The sequence below is a fragment of the Haliotis cracherodii genome, unplaced genomic scaffold, assembly GCF_022045235.1.
Source record: "Haliotis cracherodii isolate W230 unplaced genomic scaffold, xgHalCrac1.p SCAF_15, whole genome shotgun sequence".
NCBI classification, from domain to species: Eukaryota; Metazoa; Mollusca; class Gastropoda; order Lepetellida; family Haliotidae; genus Haliotis; species Haliotis cracherodii.
The window spans coordinates 20,638,934-20,661,175 of record NW_027266270.1 but is presented as its reverse complement, the minus strand read 5'-3'; the positions used below and the strand labels follow the sequence as shown (position 1 = coordinate 20,661,175).

General features: G+C 41.5%; 1 protein-coding gene across 1 annotated transcript; it reads left to right on the top strand.

Annotated features, from left to right (window-relative positions):
* On the top strand, nt 1-22,022 carry LOC139462365 (nuclear receptor subfamily 1 group D member 1-like). The gene is made up of 7 exons (XM_071244043.1): nt 1-167; nt 2,694-2,952; nt 3,839-3,980; nt 9,401-10,437; nt 12,865-13,093; nt 14,504-14,728; nt 18,789-22,022. The coding sequence occupies exons 2-7, from the start codon at nt 2,704-2,706 to the stop codon at nt 19,025-19,027; spliced, it is 2,121 nt and encodes a 706-aa protein (XP_071100144.1). The 5' UTR covers nt 1-167; nt 2,694-2,703; the 3' UTR covers nt 19,028-22,022.
* Nucleotides 22,023-22,242: the final 220 nt, after the last annotated feature.

The window sequence follows — 22,242 nt, the reverse complement described above, 5'->3', positions numbered from 1 at the left end:
ACAATCTGTGTCAGCGGATATCACATGAAGCTTTACTGTGTTGTTTTCATAAACACTTCAAAACAACCAGTTGAAATGTGTTGATACGTGTATGAATATACGATCAAGTGTTAGTTGACCACTTGTCAACGTTAGATTGGAAGTTTCAGCGCTTGTGTTTCCAACAGGTAACGTGACTTCTCTACCATGACTGTAGGCCAGTAGATCTAAGTTATGCTATCTCATCTATTGTGTCAGGGGAACACGTTCTTAGCGGTACACACTAGGCAACTCGAGTGCGACAGCGCACCAGGTCGCAGTCGGCTGTTTCGAAACGTGTTTATGGCCTGACACCTACATTTGACATCATCAAACTTTCCGATGATGATCGTGATTATAGTTTATCCACGGACTGTGTGTCGATATTGACATAAGCCGGCTGGGTCGGGACATTCTTTTGAAATGACACTTGACACACCTTCAACAGCTAGTTTGACGCTGCTAGACGTCCATGTTCATGGGTGTGTCACTGGGTGACTGCGGTGCTTGTTTATATTTTAGGACCGTTGGGTGGGGATTATCAGCAGTTTGTTCATTTAAGAACTGACTTCAATATGTTTTATGTTTATCAGAGACCATATACATGGGTATATGGTCTCTGTGGGTATATGGTCTCTGTGTTTATGGACGTAAAAATGTAAAAATTGGTCTGCATGCACACTGTAGATCGGTACAGTTTTTTAGATATATACCTCTGTATAATGCAAAAACATATTTAAGTCAATTCTTATAAATAACAACAATAACTTCACAGACTGCTTAAAAACTATTTAGTCCTTATCATGCAAAAAAACCTTAACAGTACAAAATCAGTGAATATCATTCAGTTCAAAACTGCAACACAAGCCTCGCCTATTCCATTATGAGGCAATCAGTAAACAGTAGTCTGTTAGGAGGCACAATCTCATTAAAATCAGATCTTAGTTCTCCCTTCCGCTAAACAAAGATCTGAGGAGATCCCATTACGGGTCACTTCAGACCGACCTTGTGCGAACTTTGACCCACCAATTGAATGACCAATCAGAAGGCAGCTTTCTCGTGTTTACGGCACAAATTTCATATTGGCAACTACGCTTCGAAACATATTTTAACAAATTCTTGATTACAAATTTGAAACCTGAACAAAAAACATTCTGGAATGGCTAATAGATGGTCTAGATTGTAAGGATTCAGTTGTCAAACCCATAACTATCGTTCGGAATACCCCATGTTAAAGTTTTCGAGATTGCATGATTAGAAATCACATTCCGACTGTCACTTTCAAAATCTGGTAAGCGACGCACTGATTGGTCGGATGAAAGGTCGTTCTGATGTGACCCTGAATGGGATGTCTAAAGATCTTTGTTTAGCGGTAGCGAGAACTGAGGTCTGATTTTAATGAGATTGTTAGGAGGCATGGCCTAATTTTTGTTTAGGTTTATGAAAGCATAAATGCAAAAAATATTGCTTGGTTAGCCAATCAAATGCCATGATATTTTTAAAGAAGTTTCATGTATATAGTGCACCCTTTTCTTTTAATGGGGGATATCCTCTGAGGAGTGAATAAGACAGGCAAACAATGAGTATTGACTCTTTTTCTCAATGCAAAGACATTTCCGTGAGCAAGTAACACCAGAAATAGCATCTCAGCTAACCTGCACTGAAATATGCAAGTTAGCTCTTTATAAAATCTTTTATGACTATTAAAAGTGCTCGTTGTTTATCTGGCCTTGTGTTTGTAAGTTATTTTATTCATTTTATGCATAATGTCATTCATTACTGTTAACACACATAAGGATGCATCGGTAGATTGTGATTTTTTACTTCTCGATACAAGTATCTATCACATTCACAGTCGCATGACCCATGAAGATCCGAGGTAGAATAAGTCTTCAGCAACCCATGCTTGCTGTAAAAGGTGACTATGCTTGTCGTAGGAGGCGACTAACAGTATCGAGTGGTCAGGCTTGCTGACTTGGTTGATGCTCATGATATCAATCACTGGATTTTCTGGTCAGACTTGATTATTTAGAGACTGCCGTCATATAGCTGGAATATTGCTGAGTGCGGCATTAAACAACAAATAAACAAATCTAAGGAAAAAATATTGATTCTGACCTTAAATGTTTGCTTTAATAACTGTTCCACTAAACACTAATAAGTAGTGCAAGTTAATAGTGAAAACATAAATATTTTCATTCATTATGCCATATTTGACACTGCCAACTGTAAATCATCAGTGTGCCAGGTATATTTGGCCATCCTGTCTATGAAAAAGATGGCTTACGCACCACAGTTAAGAGCAGATGCAAGTATCGTGATACATATCGGATCGTGAGTAAGGTATCTTGATACATATTGGATTGCACAGTTAGTGTATCGTCCCAGCCCTAATGAGGATCCAGGTTTGAATATACCAGATCCTCCATTGATCAGAATTTGCTCGGATTTGTGGTGTTTCAAGTTACAAAATTACACTCTATTTAAGACTGTGCAGGTTGTTATGAGGAGAGTGCTGGGGATAGTTTATCTTTAAGACAGATAATGGAGATGGAACTAAGCAAAAACCATTGCAGCAAAGTGAAAAGGTCTTCAGCAACTAATGCTAGGTAAAAGGCGACTTTGCTTGACATTGCTTGTCTTAAGACTAAGAGGTTACTAATGGGATATTGCAGGCCAAAGACAATGATAGAGGAAACTGACGCTCAGACACCTACATCATCGTCATCATCAACTTCATCAGTATCACCGTCGACTACATCAGCAGCATCATCGACTACATCGTCTCCATCCAGATCCAGTCCAACCACTTCCCCGACTAGTCGTACTGTGGTTGTACCCACGGCAGTTGCCAATTCCCTTCCACCATGTCGAGTGTGTGGGGAAAAGGCAAGTGGATTCCATTATGGAGTCAACACCTGTGAAGCCTGCAAGGTGAGGACAAAACATCTCTCGTTTTGACATGGTCATTATATTATAGGACTGCAATACGCTTATAAGACGATGCATATTGCAATATTATTTCTGTGTTTTGGTATTTTGGGTAATAAAATATGAATGTTTCATTATTATTATTCTTTAACCTAAAATCTTCACAGAAATTCATTTAAGAATTGACTTATGCTTTGAATGAGTTCATTGGAGCGTGCACCTTCATAGAGTTAGGGCCAAACTGTGTGAAGATGGGAGTTGCATCATTTCACCAATACAGTCTCGTGAAAAACGTATGAATGTGAAATGTGTCGTTCATACACCTATGAACATTATCATGGTCATGTGACCGACCACTCGTCCAGTGGGAAAAAGCGTGTATCATGTAAACTGCACATTGAAAACATATTCACGAATGATGTTTTCCTTTGAAATTTCGTTGAATTTAATGAAATGATACATCGGTGCACTGGTGCATTGTGAGTTTTCATGCGACGATACTATACATGATAAAAAAAATTCTGTATCGATACAAGAGGATACACTTGCTAAAATGTTACAGTACACTACACAACACCCATTTCATTACTTTACAGGACCCTTGTAATCGGTGGGGGGAGGGGAGGGGGTCGGGTAGACTAGTGGTCGAAGCGTTTGCTCGTCACGGCGAAGAACCGGGTTCGATTCCCAACATGGGTACAATGTGTGAAGCCCATTTCTTGTGTCCCCTGCCGTGATATTGCTGGAATATTGCTAAAAGCAGCGTAAAACCATACTCACTCTGAACTCATTTTTTCTGAACATATATGGCTGTCAGTGGGGTCAACATTGTTACAACTGTACAAACCATATTTTTTTCTGCTTGCTCAAACTCAGGTTTTTTATTCAGGGGTTCTTCCGACGAAGTCTGCAGCGTAAAGACAAATACAAGTGCTCTGCATCTGGCAGATGCAAGATTGGTATGGGAAGACGCAGCACCTGCCCATCTTGCCGTTACGAGAAATGTATCGATGTCGGCATGTCTAAGACAGGTGAGCTAATATTTGAAACTTCTTTTTAGAGAAACAGGCAGAAAATGAGGCCCAACATTGAATTATTGAATTGATGCTCTACATGCCCAGGACTGACAAAAGGTATCACAAAGGAAGGCGCGATTAAAAAGAATAATTTGGAATTATGATTCACAAACTGGAAATTCATGAAGATCCAGGGTAGAATAGGTCTTTAGCAACCCATGCTTTACATAAAAGGTGACTATGCTTGTCGTAAGAGGCGACAAACGGGATCGGGTAGTCAGGCTCGCTGACTTGGTTGATGCATGTTCTCGTATCCCAATTGCATGGATTGATGCTCATGATATCTATCACTGTTTTGCCTGGTCCAGACTCGAATCTTTACGGACCGCTGTCATATATATAGCTGGAATATTGCTGTGTGCAGCGTTAACCAACAATCAAACAGACACAAACAGGAGTATGCAACATTAAGTCATAACCAACTTGACCACAGCTATTTTCGGACAAGTTTATGTAAAATAGCTAGATTTGGCTAGAAATACAACGAGCTGTGATGTCACGATATGACTATCTCCCAATTTGATAGATATCACGATCTCTGTTTATGATACGACCTGTATCACAAATATTTACTTAGAGGCATATTTGAGTGAATGTTAATATTTGATAGGGCATGCAAACTATTAAAAAGTCTTGATACTTCCTGAATATCTGGTCTCATATTTGAAAATACATATCTTATTGCAATCAGTACTATATTTGGGAAGAAACCTGAATGTCAACAACACCAGCTACAAAAAGCACTGGAACAGAAGTTCAGTCTTAAATCTGTTCATTGTACAATGTAGATATGGCATTAATAGATAATGATCAAATTGTATATCAATATGTATGTAGGACACATTTTGCAAACAAAGTCATGCCTTTGCTGTTTTAAATATCCCATGTGTAAATAACTAATTGGTTTTCTTGTGGTATGATCACTTTTTGAAACTTCCAACCAGTTGGTATTGGTAAGGCCGATATAGAACTTGAACTTATTGAGGACTCTTGTCTGTATTGTCCAGGTTGTCTGTATTGTTAAATGTCATCAGGACCATTGTCTCTTTTGTTGAGGTAATTAGGACCATTGTCTGTATTGTTCAGGTTGTCTGTATTGCTGAGGTCATCAGGACCCTTGTTTGTATAATTGAGGGTAATTAGGACCCTTGTCTGTATTGTTGAGGGTCATCAGGGCTATTGCCTGTATTGTTGAGGGTCATCGGGAGCATTGTCTGTATAATTGAGGTTGTCTGTATTGTTAAGGTCATCAGGACCCTTGTCTGTATAATTGAGGTTGTCTGTATTGTTGAGGGTCATCAGGACCCTTGTCTGTATTGTTGAGGCCATCAGGAGCATTGTCTGTATCGTTCAGGTTGTCTGTATTGCTGAGGTCATCAGGACCCTTGTCTGTATTGTTGAGGGTAATCAGGACCCTTGTCTGTATTGTTGAGGGTCATTAGGGCTATTGCCTGTATTGTTGAGGGTCATCGGGAGCATTGTCTGTATAATTGAGGTTGTCTGTATTGTTAAGGTCATCAGGACCCTTGTCTGTATAATTGAGGTTGTCTGTATTGTTGAGGGTCATCAGGACCCTTGTCTGTATTGTTGAGGCCATCAGGAGCATTGTCTGTATCGTTCAGGTTGTCTGTATTGCTGAGGTCATCAGGACCCTTGTCTGTATTGTTGAGGCCATAAGGAACATTGTCTGTATTGTTCAGGTTGTCTGTATTGCTGAGGTCATCAGGACCCTTATCTGTACTGTTGAGGTCATCAGGAGCATTGTCTGTATTGTTCAGGTTGCCTGTATTGCTGAGGTCATCAGGACCCTTGTCTGTATAATTGAGGGTAATTAGGACCCTTGTCTGTATTGTTGATGGTCAACAGGGCTATTGCCTGTATTGTTGAGGGTCATCGGGAGCATTGTCTGTATAATTGAGGTTGTCTGTATTGTTGATGGTCAACAGGGCTATTGCCTGTATTGTTGAGGGTCATCGGGAGCATTGTCTGTATTGTTGAGGTCATCAGGAGCATTGTCTGTATTGTTGAGGTCATCAGGAGCATTGTCTCTATTGTTAAGGTCATCAGGACCATTGTCTGTATTGTTCAGGTTGTCTGTATTGCTGAGGTCATCAGGGCCCTTTTCTGTATCATTGAGGGTAATTAGGACCCTTGACTGTATTGTTGAGGGTCATCAGGGCTATTGCCTGTATTGTTGAGGGTCATCGGGAGCATTGTCTGTATTGTTGAGGGTCATCGGGAGCATTGTCTGTATTGTTTAGGTCATCAGGACCCTTGTCTGTATAATTGAGGTTGTCTGTATTGTTGGGGTAATCTGGACCCTTGTCTGTATAATTGAGGTTGTCTGTATTGTTGATGTCATCAGGACCCTTATCTGTATTGTTGAGCTTGTCTGTATTGTTGAGGCCATCAGGAGCATTGTCTGTATTGTTGAGGCCATCAGGAGCATTGTCTGTATTGTTGAGGGTCTGTATTGTTGAGGGCATCAGGACCCTTATCTGTATTGTTGAGCTTGTCTGTATTGTTGAGGGCATCAGGACCTTTGTCTGTATTGTTGAGGGTCTGTATTGTTGAGGTCATCAGGACCCTTGTCTGTATTGTTGAGGGTCTGTATTGTTAAGGGGATCAGGACCCTTGTCTGTATTGTTGAGGGTCTGTATTGTTGAGGTCATCAGGACCCTTGTCTGTATTGTTGAGGGTCTGTATTGTTAAGGGGATCAGGACCCTTGTCTGTATTATTGAGGGTCTGTATTGTTGAGGTCATCAGGACCCTTGTCTGTATTCTTGAGGTCATTATGACCCTTGTCTGTATTGTTGAGGGTCTGTATTGTTGAGTTCATCAGGACCCTTGTCTGTATTCTTGAGGTCATTATGACCCTTGTCTGTATTGTTGAGGGTCTGTATTCTTGAGGTCATCAGGACCCTTGTCTGTATTCTTGAGTCCATCAGGACCCTTGTCTGTATTCTTGAGTCCATCAGGACCCTTGTCTGTATTGCTGAGGTTGTCTGTATTGTCATCATTGCTCAAAGAATCCAATCTTACCTTTTCTGCACTCAGGATACTCTAATGCTTCAGGTGGCGCCTCATTCTTGTTCTGTTTGTTTTTAATTTCCTCCTATGACGTTTATTTCAAAAGAAAAACTCCCAACAATATTTCTTTAGTTATTTATAATGACAGACTGAATGAAAATGTTGTGTTTTTTAAGTTAATTAAAACAACAGACTATAACTTGTGTCACAATTGGCACAATTGGGAAATTTAGGTGCATGTTTTCAACACAAACAGGTTTCTTGCGTCCTCTGAATGGATGTCATTTAGGGTTTGGACGAGTCCAAATTTACTACCCAGGTATCCGACCCCCTATTACCCGACCCTACCCAGGTACCCACTCGGGTCTCAAGAGTTGGGAACAAGATGTCTGATTGGGAATTGTTTTACGCAGTCCTGGCAAAAACTATTTAGATACATTTATCAAACGATCAAATCATGAATTCAATGAACCTGACTGAAGCTTTATCTTTACTCAAACATATACAAGTCAAAAGGAATGTGTGCATCTCCAGAAAGAAATGTGGCCATTAGCGACTTGTAGTAACCACTGAGCTTTTTTTTTGTCATAAAACAATATATCCAGTGACTAACCATGGGTCTGGGTAGACCTCTGGGACCCGGGTCCTACACAGGACCCACGCGACCATCAAACAAGTGACGACTTTTAGCACTGCATTGTTCACCATATAATCATATTTATGTGTCATAATACACAATTTCAAGTAAGCATATGCATTATAATAATGTGAACCCAGCCTTAGAAATTTGATTTTCTTTTTTTACAGGTTACACACAACCAAATGTTTTCCCATAGATTTCTATAGTACGTTATATTTTTTTTTTAAAATAACTAAGCATTCAACAGCTATTACCTGTACATGTGTGCAGAGTTTGGCCTTCGAGCAGCAATAAAGCGATCTTAGTGCTAAGATGATCTTAACTCCCATACTTTAACATAGGCTTATAATAGTCTTAGCGCTTAGATCGTTTTGTGCAAGTGGGCCCTGATCACTTGTGGAAACCTTAGTTTGGTTGCTAGTCCAGCTTGAACAAGAAAAAAATATTTACTTTATATGTTTACATTGACAAGATGGACACAATTTTATGGATAACAACTTCTTTAATACTGTGAAAAGCGACGTTTCAGTATAGATCCTTACACCGTTGTCCAGCAAACTGAATGAGGGACATAGTACAGAATATTTACAGTAGGTGGAGGATTAACAGTAACAACAATTGCATACATGAGTGGGATAACATTGGTAGGTGTTGACAACAAAGGGATGATGCTGTCACAACACTATGGACAGAGAACACATAGGTGGAAGCCAATAGGGGCATGAAGCCAATAAACAGGATAAGTGATTATTGTTTGATTAGTTCATAGTCATGATAGTAGGCAGATGGGATGAAATAGCCTTGATCTCTGTTGATTGATGACATTCGATTGGCGGCGAATGTGGACTGCTTCTGTTAGTTTTCTTTGAGTGAAATCATGGAGGTTGTTGGCGAGGATTTGGACGTTGTCCCAGTTGATGATGTGATTGGGATGTGCTGATATGGTCCCAATGGTATAAGGATCTATACCGAAAGGTAGCTTTTCACAGTATTGAAGAAGTTGTTATCCATAAAATTGTGTCCATCTTGTCATCCGTCAACTTCAAAGTAATGCCTATCAAACAATTTATGTTTACATTTTCTGTCAGTTTTATTCATTTCAAATTTTTAGTAAATTGAAGCATTGAGAACTGGTCCAGAATTATAGCCCTCAAATGCTACGAGTCAATGAGGGCTACCATCAGTGTAATAGTCTCAGGCTAACAGACTAGATTAAATTCCGAAGTCTGTGAACATGGTAAGTGTGTGATGGGTAAAGGTGAAATGATACACTGTGATGAATCAGAAAGATTTGAATATGCTTAATTCTTCAATAGAAATCATATATATTTGTTAAATAATCTTAACGGCAGGAAATCAGCAAGTCAGTACTGGTGGACATTTTGGCCTGTTCGGGGTGGTTTCATCACCTACAGGTCTCCTTGATAAGGCTGTAGCCCGTGGGGATTCAAGGTTAGAATTGGTCCCCAGCAAACTGTGATTTTTGGGTGAGGTGACTTACTGGATCAGAAGGTCAGGCTCAGTAATTTGGTTCATGGTATGTCATCATACTTCAACCGCATGGATTCTTTGTCATATTATCAATCACTGGTTTGTCCTCCAGACATTATTTACAGAATGCCATCGTTTAGCTGGAATATTGCTGAGTTCAACATAAAACAACAGATTATTGTTGACACCACACATGTTAAATCTTTGCTTCAGCCATCAAGACTGGCCGATACACTCACGAGAAGCGAACCCAGGACATTCTGGAGGTGAAACAGCTAGAGCTTACACAAGACCACCACCCTAACATTACGACAGTGACTCAAGCCAAGACTGTCGAGGTGGCTCCTACACCACTTCAAGCCTCTGCTACACCTAAAAGCACAACCTCAAGAACCAGAGGAAGAGGGCAAGCAAGATCTTCAAGTTCCAGAGGACACCCTACAACACCATTGACAACAACAAGCCAAGCCCCAGAGCTGCCCATGACACCATGTCCCCCTGGCACATCACCGACAACATTGTGTTCTGATACAGCACAGGAAACAACATCTCATACTGTCACAGCAGAGGCAACAACAGCGCACACAGCACAGGCAACAACATCGCTCACAGCACAGGCATTAACAGCACACACACCACAGGCAACAACATCGCTCACAGCACAGGCATTAATATCGCACACACCACAGGCAACAACATCGCTCACAGCTCAGGCAACATCATCGCTCTCAGCACAAGGAACAACATCGCTCTCAGCACAAGGAACAACATCACATGCTCCCCAAGCACAGGCAACGGCTTCATACATGGAGACAGCAGCGGCAACAATATCACAGACACTTCTTGAAAAGGCAACAACATCACAGACTTTTCTAGCAGAGGCAACAACATCACAGACACTTCTTGAACAGGCAACAACATCACAGACTTTTCCAGGACAGCAAGCAGCAACATCAAACACAGCCAAGGGAGCACTTGTACACCAGGAAGGATTTGAATCATTTCCTTTCAGACCAATGAGTCCCACTGGTGCTGCCTCCTGCGATCTGGAGACACCATATTGTTCTGCTACTACTTTGAACGATTGCCTTCCTTTGTTGCCCCTAGCAACACCAATGCCACCTACCCCAGAAGAACCAATTGACTGTGACTCCATCATTACCAGTCTGATCGAAGCTCACCATACATTCATTTGTTCCAGCACGTACATGTCCAAGGCATATCTATTGGAGTGTCAGAAAAAACATTTTGTAAGTTACGAATTTATCAGTTCTAATCAAGTTCTGATCATGATAACATCCGTCCCAATGATGGTCATAGGTAGAATAGGTCTTCAGCAACCCATTCTTGCCCTAAAAGGCGACCATGATTGTCACATGAGGTAACTAATGGGATCGGGTGGACAGACTCTCTGACTTGGTTGATGCATGTCATCGTATCCCAATTACGTAGATCGATACTCATGATGTCAATCACTGGATTGTCTGGTCCAGATTCGATTATTTACAAAACTGTCATATAGCTGGAATATTGCTGAGTGCTGCGTTAAACAATAAACAAACAAACCAGTTTGTTTATGCAAGTTGATCAACCAGTTATGTTTGTTACCAATGGTGTATGACAGTGTCTTTGCTCTTGGAAACCTGCCCAAAAAATCTCATGATTACAATCACAACACTGCTCCCCCGCGTTGTGAAAATGTCCAGTACAGTAACATCAGTCATGGTGAAACCATAACACTGCTCGCCCGTGTTGTGAAAATGTTCAGTACAGTAACATCAGTCATGGTGAAACCATAACACTGCTCGCCCGAGTCGTGAAAATGTCCAGTACAGTAACAGCAGTGGTGGTGAAACCATAACACTGCTCGCCCGCGTTGTGAAAATGTCCAGTACAGTAACATCAGTCATGGTGAAACCATAACACTGCTCGCCCGCGTCGTGAAAATGGCCAGTACAGTAACAGCAGTGGTGGTGAAACCATAACACTGCTCGCCCGCATCGTGAAAATGTCCAGTACAGTAACATCAGTCATGGTGAAACCGTAACACTGCTCGCCCGCGTCGTGAAAATGTCCAGTACAGTAACATCAGTCATGGTGAAACCATAACACTGATCGCCCACGTCGTGAAAACGTCCAGTACAGTAACATCAGTGGTGGTGAAACCATAACACTGCTCGCCCGCATCGTGAAAATGTCCAGTACAGTAACACCAGTGGTGGTGAAACCATAACACTGCTTGCCTTCGTCATGAAAATGTCCAGTACAGTAACATCAGTCATGGTGAAACCATAACACTGCTTGCCCGCGTCGTGAAAACGTCCAGTACAGTAACATCAGTGGTGGTCAAACCATAACACTGCTCGCCCGCGTCGTGAAAATGTCCAGTACAGTAACGTCAGTCATGGTGAAACCATAACACTGCTTGCCCACGTCGTGAAAACGTCCAGTACAGTAACATCAGTGGTGGTCAAACCATAACACTGATCGCCCGCGTCATGAAAATGTCAAGTACAGTAACATGAGTGGTTATCAAACCATAACACTGCTCGCCCGCGCCGTGAAAATGTCCAGTACAGTAACATCAGTGGTGGTCAAACCATAACACTGCTCGCCCGCGTCGTGAAAACGTCCAGTACAGTAACATCAGTGGTGATGAAACCATAACTCTGCTCACCCGCATCGTGAAAATGTCCAGTACAGTAACATCAGTCATGGTGAAACCATAACACTGCTTGCCCGCGTCATGAAAATGTCCAGTACAGTAACATCAGTGGTGATGAAACCATAACACTGATCGCCCGCGTCGTAAAAACGTCCAGTACAGTAACATCAGTGGTGGTGAAACCATAACACTGATCGCCCGCGTCGTGAAAACGTCCAGTACAGTAACGTCAGTTATGGTGAAACCATAACACTGCTCGCCCACGTCGTGAAAATGTCCAGTACAGTAACAGCAGTGGTGGTGAAACCATAACACTGATCGCCCGCGTCGTGAAAACGTCCAGTACAGTAACATCAGTCATGGTGAAACCATAACACTGCTCGCCCACGTCGTGAAAATGTCCAGTACTGTAACAGCAGTGGTGGTGAAACCACAACACTGCTCATTACATTCATAGGACTCTTGTAAAAACACTTTGAACCTGTACAATCTTTGTCGTTGACCTGACCTATGTCATTTGAATATGCCTTACTTGGAATTTCCTGCTTTTCATTTCATGGACGTTTGCTGATTAGTTCAAAGGTAGGGCTACTCGCATTAACGTCATAACACATTTTAGGACAGGAGTCAGCCCTCGCATTAATTTGGTGACCGATTTACAGTATACAGTTTTACATCTCAGGACTCAGGATGTTATGGATGACATTAAATGGCTTACGCCTGTCAAGGTTCACATTTTCATAGTACCGAGTCATATTACATCATTCTACTACCATGATCTGCAGACAAGAACAGGGGTGGTTGGGTAGCCCTGTGGTTAAAGTGTCCACGAACCCGGGTTCCATTCCCCTCAAGGGTACAATGTGTGAAGCCAATCTTGTGTTCCCTGCCATGCTGGAATATTGCAAAAAGTGGTGTAAACTCACTCACTCACTCACTCACTCACTCACTCACTCACCAATTGTACCTTTATACCTGATTCATGAACTTGAATTATCTCCATCTCTTACAGGATGGGTATCAGAGTAAGGAGGAGATGTTTGGGTCGCTGCCGACGTTGTCCCAAGACCAGTACATGGACATCTATGAGCAGACAGGGATGGACATTGACAACCGGCAAGAAATGATGGCTTATTTTGCCACCCACATGGAGAACGGAATAAGGAAGTACATCAATTTTGTCAAACTCATCCCAGGATTCACAGACCTTCACATAGAGGACCAGGCTAGTTTAGTTAAAGGTAATGTGTTGGTCAGCACTGGGGCTGTTACTAGAGAATCTCACCCTCGTGTCTTTGGATATCAAATATGGATTTTTTCCACTTTTATCAGTGAGTGTTGATATATTTGATATCAAAAGTCACGAGGGAGAGATTTTATTCATCATCTAACATCATTCTTCCTACTTTTTCAGTTTGTAGACAGTAATAAGCAGTGTCTTAAGTGTAAAATGTACTGCTAACAGCTTCAATAACAGAGCCATTAGTGATGTCATTTGATTGTGACGTCATGGTAACCAATGACGTCACAATGGTCTGCAAAGCATTGTGATGCAACTTCTTTGCAGCGATATTTACAGTGTAGATATCGCTTGATCTCACCCAAGTGATGTCTCCTGTGGGAGCCAGTTTTGGATGATAAGATTCACTGAATCACACCGTATCCATTCATGAATTGAATTCATTATTCGTGGCCACTAGAATCAAATAATTATTTCTAAGCAATCATGTGCATTTACATAACCTGTACCTAACCATATCCATAACATATCATATGCATAGATTTCTTCTAAGACAACACTCTTATAATATTTACAGTATTTTACAATATTGTGGTCACTGGCCATTGTCGTATTTGAGCAGATCATGTGCCTTGATTAGTGAAGTATATAAGTGTTTAATATATTATTAATAATTAACAAACCATGTCAAATAATTTATGTAGTTATTGTTTCTCTGAATATAACCATTAATACATCAACTGCTGGCTTGTTATTGTATTCGTGAATTAATATTCGCATTTGTTACTCTACATTCATGATACGACTTGTACCCGCCTGATAGTGTATTCATAGCAGCCCTAGTCATCACACTTGTCAAGGTAGGGGGTGGTCATGTGGTTTAAGCGTTCGCTTGTCACAATGGGCTTGGGCCCCGGTTTGATTCAATACATTGTCCAATGAGGGAAGCACGTTCCTGTGACACTCATCACTCACTCACACAATCGGGCGGTTGGGTAGCCTAGTGTTTAAAGCGTTTGCTCGTCACGCTAAAGAGCCGGATTCGATTCCCAACATGGGTACAATGTGTGATACATCTTCGTTGGGCAGTCGGGTAGCCTAGTGGTTAAAGCATTCGCTCATCACGCACACGACGCCACATGTCATTTCTGGTGTCCCCTGCAGTGATATTGCTGGAATATTGCGAACAGCAGGCTTTCCTTCCACATTAAGCTGACACGCTGCGTTTTAACTGGAATACTGTTAAAAGCGGTGTTAAACCCCATACACTCATTCACTCACTCAATCACTCACTCACTCGCCTACCATTAATTTTACAGATGAGGAATAAGTTTAGTGTTCGTTAACTTATGTCAGTAATGACATGTATGGAGGCCCTGTAAATTGTACTGTGCCCTTTTGCGTGTTGTAGCCTCCCGGTTTGAGTTCTGGCTGTGGGGCACCTTCTTAGGCTACAACGTTGACCTAATGGTGGCATGCATGCCGAACGGAAAGTGCCTACATCGCAGTGAGATGTGCAAGATTTGGGATGACGACTTTATTGTTGAAACATTTCGTTTTGCACAAACTCTGAAAAAATTACCGTTACTGCCAGACGAATTTGTTATTGTGAAGTCTATTTGTGTGACATTTGCTGGTGAGTATATGTTGTTTTGTTGTTTTAATGCTTGGCCCGATGATGCAATCTAGATTTCTATCATATTTCCTTGTCAATAGCGTAGAGATTCTCCCCCGAGTGTCTTTTGATACCAAATATATCTACATGAGTCAATAAATGTTTAATTGACCCGTGAAGATCCGAGGTAGAATAGGTCTTTAGCAACCCATCCTTGCCGTAAAAGGTGACTAGGCTTGTCATAAGAAGCAACTAACGGGATGGGGTGGTCAGGCTCTCTGTCTTGGTTGATGCATGTCATTGTATCCCAATTGCGTGGATCGATGTTCATGATGTCAATCACTGGACTGTCTGGTCCAGACGCGATTATTTACAGACTGCCATCATATAACTGGAATATTGTTGAGTGTGGCGTTAAACAACAAACAAACAATAAAACTTTGAGGCTTGCCTGACTATCAGATTCTATTTATCATCTGAAACCATTCCAACTTTATCAGTTTGTAAATAGTAATAACCAGTTTCTTAAGTCTTAAAAGTACAGCTAACCATCTTTTGTGTCAGAGATGTCATTTGATTGTGACCTCATAGTAGATGGTGACATCACCATTGTCTGCAAAAGCATTGTGATGCAATTTCACCCAGAACAGATCCCCAGTTACTTATGTTTGTCATTGAGAGGAGTAACATGGGGATCAGGTGGTCATCTTTGTGACTTGTTGGACTTTGTGCCATCATACATGAGGATTCCTAGTTATAATTGGTCCCTGACCTAGTAAGTCATGAGACAACTTGAAAGGACTTGGTGGTCAGACTCGGTAAATTGGTTTATGGCATGTCCGCATATCCTGTCTACATATTGGTTGAGATTCATGTGTGTGTATCTTTGTCTGTGTGCAGACCGGTGTGAGTTGAGATTCATGTGTGTGTAGCTTTGTCTGTGTGCAGATTGGTGTGAGTTGAGATTCATGTGTGTGTATCTGTGTCTGTGTTCAGATTGGTGTAAGTTGAGATTCATGTGTGTGTATCTTTGTATGCAGACCATGTGAGTTGAGATTCATGTGTGTGTATCTGTGTCTGTGTGCAGACCGGTGTGAGTTGAGATTCATGTGTGTGTATCTTTGTCTGTGTGCAGACCGGTGTGAGTTGAGATTCATGTGTGTGTAGCTTTGTCTATGTGCAGATAGGTGTGAGTTGAGATTCATGTGTGTGTATCTGTGTCTGTGTGCAGATTGGTGTAAGTTGAGATTCATGTGTGTGTATCTTTGTATGCAGACCATGTGAGTTGAGATTCATGTGTGTGTATCTTTGTCTGTGTGCAGACCGGTGTGAGTTGAGATTCATGTGTGTGTAGCTTTGTCTGTGTGCAGATTGGTGTGAGTTGAGATTCATGTGTGTGTATCTGTGTCTGTGTGCAGATTGGTGTGAGTTGAGATTCATGTGTGTGTATCTTTGTCTGTGTGCAGATCGGTGTGAGTTGATATTCATGTGTGTGTATATTTGCCTTGTGCAGATCGGTGTGAGTTGAGATTCATGTCTGTGTATCTTTGTCTGTGTGCAGATCGGTGTGAGTTGATATTCATGTGTGTGTATCTGTGTCTGTGTGCAAATTGGTGTGAGTTGAGATTCATGTGTGTGTATCTTTGTCTGTGTGCAGATCGGTGTGAGTTGAGATTCATGTGTGTGTATCTGTGTCTGTCTACAGACCGGTGTGAGTTGAGATTCATGTGTGTGTATCTCTATCTGTCTACAGACCGGTGTGAGTTGAGATTCATGTGTGTATCTTTGTCTGTGTGCAGATTGGTGTGAGTTGAGATTCATGTGTGTGTAGCTTTGCCTGTGTGCAGATTGGTGTGAGTTGATATTCATGTGTGTGTATCTCTATCTGTCTACAGACCGGTCTGTGTTGAGATTCATGTGTGTATCTTTGTCTGTGTGCAGATTGGTGTGAGTTGAGATTCATGTGTGTGTATCTCTCTCTGTCTACAGACCGGTGTGAGTTGAGATTCATGTGTGTGTATCTCTCTCTGTCTACAGACCGGTGTGAGTTGAGATTCATGTGTGTGTATCTCTCTCTGTCTACAGACCGGTGTTAGTTGAGATTCATGTGTGTGTATCTCTATCTGTCTACAGACCGGTCTGTGTTGAGATTCATGTGTGTATCTTTGTCTGTGTGCAGATTGGTGTGAGTTGAGATTCATGTGTGTGTAGCTTTGCCTGTGTGCAGACCACGTGAGTTGAGATTCATGTGTGTGTATCTGTGTCTGTTTGCGAATTGGTGTGAGTTGAGATTCATGTGTGTGTATCTTTGTCTGTGTGCAGATCGGTGTGAGTTGATATTCATGTGTGTGTATATTTGCCTTGTGCAGATCGGTGTGAGTTGAGATTCATGTCTGTGTATCTTTGTCTGTATGCAGACCACGTGAGTTGAGATTCATGTCTGTGTATCTTTGCCTGTGTGCAGACCGGTGTGAGTTGAGATTCATGTCTGTGTATCTTTGCCTGTGTGCAGACCACGTGAGTTGAGATTCATGTCTGTGTATCTTTGTCTGTGTGCAGACCGGTGTGAGTTGAGATTCATATGTGTATCTTTGTCTGTGTGCAGATTGGTGTGAGTTGAGATTCATGTGTGTGTAGCTTTGCCTGTGTGCAGATTGGTGTGAGTTGATATTCATGTGTGTGTATCTCTATCTGTCTACAGACCGGTCTGTGTTGAGATTCATGTGTGTATCTTTGTCTGTGTGCAGATCGGTGTGAGTTGAGATTCATGTGTGTGTAGCTTTGCCTGTGTGCAGATTGGTGTGAGTTGATATTCATGTGTGTGTATCTTTGTCTGTCTACAGACCGGTCTGTGTTGAGATTCATGTGTGTATATCTCTATCTGTCTACAGACCTGTGTAAGTTGAGATTCATGTGTGTGTATCTCTCTCTGTCTACAGACCGGTGTGAGTTGAGATTCATGTTTGTATCTCTATCTGTCTACAGACCGGTGTGAGTTGAGATTCATGTGTGTATCTTTATCTGTCTACAGACCGGTGTGAGTTGAGATTCATGTGTGTGTATCTCTATCTGTCCACAGACCGGTCTGTGTTGAGATTCATGTGTGTGTATCTCTATCTGTCTACAGACCGGTGTGAGTTGAGATTCATGTGTGTGTATCTCTCTCTGTCTACAGACCGGTGTGAGTTGAGATTCATGTGTGTATCTCTATCTGTCTGCAGACCGGTGTGAGTTGAGATTCATGTGTGTATCTCTATCTGTCTACAGACCGGTGTGAGTTGAGATTCATGTGTGTGTATCTCTATCTGTCTAGAGACCGGTGTGAGTTGAGATTCATGTGTGTGTATCTCTATCTGTCTACAGACCGGTGTGAGTTGAGATTCATGTGTGTGTATCTGTGTCTGTCTACAGACCGGTGTGAGTTGAGATTCATGTGTGTGTATCTCTATCTGTCTACAGACCGGTGTGAGTTGAGATTCATGTGTGTGTATCTCTATCTGTCTACAGACAGGTGTGAGTTGAGATTCATGTGTGTGTATCTCTATCTGTCTGCAGACCGGTGTGAGTTGAGATTCATGAGTGTGTATCTTTGTCTGTCTACAGACCGGTGTGAGTTGAGATTCATGTGTGTGTATCTCTCTCTGTCTACAGACCGGTGTGAGTTGAGATTCATGTGTGTGTATCTCTATCTGTCTACAGACCGGTGTGAGTTGAGATTCATGTGTGTATCTTTGTCTGTCTACAGACCGGTGTGAGTTGAGATTCATGTGTGTGTATCTCTATCTGTCTACAGACAGGTGTGAGTTGAGATTCATGTGTGTGTATCTCTATCTGTCTACAGACCGGTGTGAGTTGAGATTCATGAGTGTGTATCTTTGTCTGTCTACAGACCGGTGTGAGTTGAGATTCATGTGTGTGTATCTCTCTCTGTCTACAGACCGGTGTGAGTTGAGATTCATGTGTGTGTATCTCTATCTGTCTACAGACAGGTGTGAGTTGAGATTCATGTGTGTGTATCTGTGTCTCTGTGCAGACCGGTGTGAGTTGAGATTCATGAGTGTGTATCTCTATCTGTCTACAGACCGGTCTGTGTTGAAGGATCGTGCAATGGTGGAGCAGATTCAGTGGCGCCTGGTCCAGTGCTTCCTGCACCTTCTCAAGAAGAACCACAAATCAGAAAAGGGGTTATTTGCCAAGGTCATGGACAGAATTATGGAACTGCGGACGCTTACGGAATGGAATAACAAACTTGCCCGAAAAATGCATATATGGCCAGCCATACAACAGAGTCCATTGTTGGTAGAAATGATTTCCATGTGAAGAATGCAAGAATCAGGACATCCATAATTCCAGAACCTAATGTGGCTGGTATTTGCTTCTGACATTCCACACAAATGGTGTTTCTTTGTATGGTTTTGTGTGACATTTTCAACCATCTGTATTGACATTGTCAATTCTTCACAGGTTTGAATACACCTCCATTAACCATGAATATGGATATAAGTATTGTGTTGTAGATATAAGTATGCAAATTAGATACCCGGAAGTGGGACTTTTTTCGCCGGTGAACATGAGGAGGTGTTTACAAACAACACGGATTCCTTTGATGTTGGAGACAATGTTTTAATAGATCAAAGGGAAGGTGCTACAGTGATACCAGTGTTGCCAAATGGATATTTCAGGTTACAGGTTGATGGTACCAAATTTGATTTTGACTGTGATGGATGCAGATTATCCAAAATTCCCTGTGACCAACATCTTGTCATCAAAACACCATCGTCGAGAACGGCGAAGCCGAACGATGCCTGAGGTAGATTTGTCGCTGCTGAGGACGGCATGATTGATGACGTGATCCTAGACAGTCAAAACAGAAACACAGCCAAGAAAACTGTTTGATAACTTTCGAAAAGTCCAAAATGAATTTTGCCAAAGGCATGAAATACACCCTAACAAACTAGACACACTTCTATGCAAGTTTTTTCGTAAGTGTTTGAAAAACAAATGGGGAAAATTATGAACCAAACTGTCTCACCAGGTTTCAGCATCAAGAGATCACCACAATCAAAAGGGTCTGGCTTTCCCTCACGTCATCCTTCGAATTTTCAAGATCACGGGAGGTTTTAAATGGGAGGAAAATTTAACTAAAGAATAAGGGACATGGCAACGTACCGAGGAGAGCTGATCCAATTAGGGATAAAGAGATCAAATCCCTGTGGCAGTCTTGATCCGTTGGAATTAGTAATCCGATGAGCATAATACACTGTCTATGGATCTACAACACAATCCCTTTTTAAATTTTGTGTCAATGATCACTACAACATGTGTTGGGGGATGTAATATCTTGAAGTTTCCACAAAACAAGAAAAGAATAGGTCTGGTGGGAATTATCGTGATTGTCATAATTATCATAAGGCCCAAAATGTCTAATGTTGCTGATCCCTCTCAGGGCCCTGTGCAGGTGTACAGGTGGTATGCATCCACGCGGCCGCTCGACTTCTTTAGAGATGGTGATCCCTTTTAAATCGCCAGTCAGCACTCCGATTATACCGGTAAATGTTTCTGGTGGTATCAACACTATGTTTGCTGGCAACATTACTGGTGGAAACATAACGATTAATGAGGCTGACTTAAGCATAATGCGACCTCTCTACCATGAGACATTCCTCAAGTGAGAGTGCAGGTTGATTTGAAAGATAAATATCAGTGAAATTATGCCAGAAATATGATCAAATGGCACAGAATCGTTGTTGTTAACGTCATTAAAGTTTCAATTATTCTACAAAACTCTGTTCAAGTATTTTGTTTTAAATAGTTAATAGGATGCTTATTTTGGTTCACACGGAAATGGAAAACATATCACTATGCACAATTTATATGTAAGATTTTCGACAAGTTTCTGATTTTAATTTTGATGCATTTATTTCTTCAAATTTTGAGGGAAAAAACCAAGATGTTCGATAGTGACCTAATATGAGACCATATACCGTCAGTAACAGCCATCTTGGATTTTCCAACCCCCACCCCTCTCACATATTTCACATGGAAATGCTGGTACCGAAATTCGTTTTTTGACACTGTTTTGTGTTTTACTATTATTAATTGTGATGATCAAGGACATAATCTGTTTTTTAGATCACGTTCGTGGCTCTATTGATAAAGATTATCATTAAAATTTTCAACAAGGTTTGGCCACTAAGGTTTGAAGAGTGGTCTCCCTTTGACATCAGCAATGGCAATGGCTGGTAGCACCGATGAGGAAATCTTTGATCAAAGGCAAAATGTACAAAATGGATACCACAGAGTGTAAACGTTTCGGCATAATAAATTTGTTATGGTGTCTTTAGTTGCCGTATACGATGTCATATTAGATTAGCAGAAAAATATTGGGCGAAGCTGACTAATAATAACTGTGGTAGTAGTGACTGGTCTGGTCAAATAATTAAATGAGGCTTTGTAAAATAATATTTTGTAGGCTATGTATATGATATATTGCCTGGGTTTGGTTGCCCTAACTAAGGCAAAACTTTGAGTAGGGTTCCAATGTATGGCCAAAGATAATGTTACTTTGTGGTAAAGACAGACTACAGTGAGCACTAAGGACTGATGTTAGAACAATTCTTGTCTCATTCTGTGGAAAACTCATATGATTTTGATGATCACTGGTGCTACTACTGGTGGACCAGGTTTACCTAGATGATAGATGTGGTAATAAGAATGGAGATTGATAGAGTGTTCTCGTGTTCATGTTGCAACCATGAGTGCAATTGAAGTGAACATCTTGAAGTTCATGGTTTGTTTTGCTAGTTGATCTTAGAATCCTTGTGACAGGGGCCCTGTTCTACAGAGGATCTTAGAATCCTTGTGACAGGGGCCCTGTTCTACAGAGGATCATAGAATCCTTGTGACAGGGGCCCTGTTCTACAGAGGATCTTAGAATCCTTGTGACAGGGGCCCTGTTCTACAGAGGATCTTAGAATCCTTGTGACAGGGGCCCTGTTCTACAGAGGATCTTAGAATCCTTGTGACCCGGGCCCTGATACACAAAGGATGTTAGAGCTACGACTATCGGACGTCAATATCAAATGATCGGCGTTATGATTGACTTGGTGCTAAGATCGCTCTGAGGCAAGGGTCCCTAGGAGATACAAAATATGTGTTTTCATGTGTGTGTGAGAGACATGACGTCACTCTGGAATCCTCAGGCATTTTGGTCCATTAGATAACATCATATCTAACCATGACAGCTGTTGAGATACAGAGTGTTTATATGTTTGCTTGTTTTGTAACGCCGCACTCAGCATTAATCCAGCTATATGACGGGGGTCTGTAAATAATCGAGTCGAGACCAGACAATCCAGAAATTGATATCATGAGCATCTATCTACACAATTGGGGTACGATGATATGCATCAACCAAGTCAGCGAGTCTGACCACGCGATCCCATTAGTCGTCCTTTATAATAAGCATAGTCACCTTTTACGACAAGCATGGGTTGCAGAAGACCTATTTTACCCCGGATCTTTACAGGTCTGAC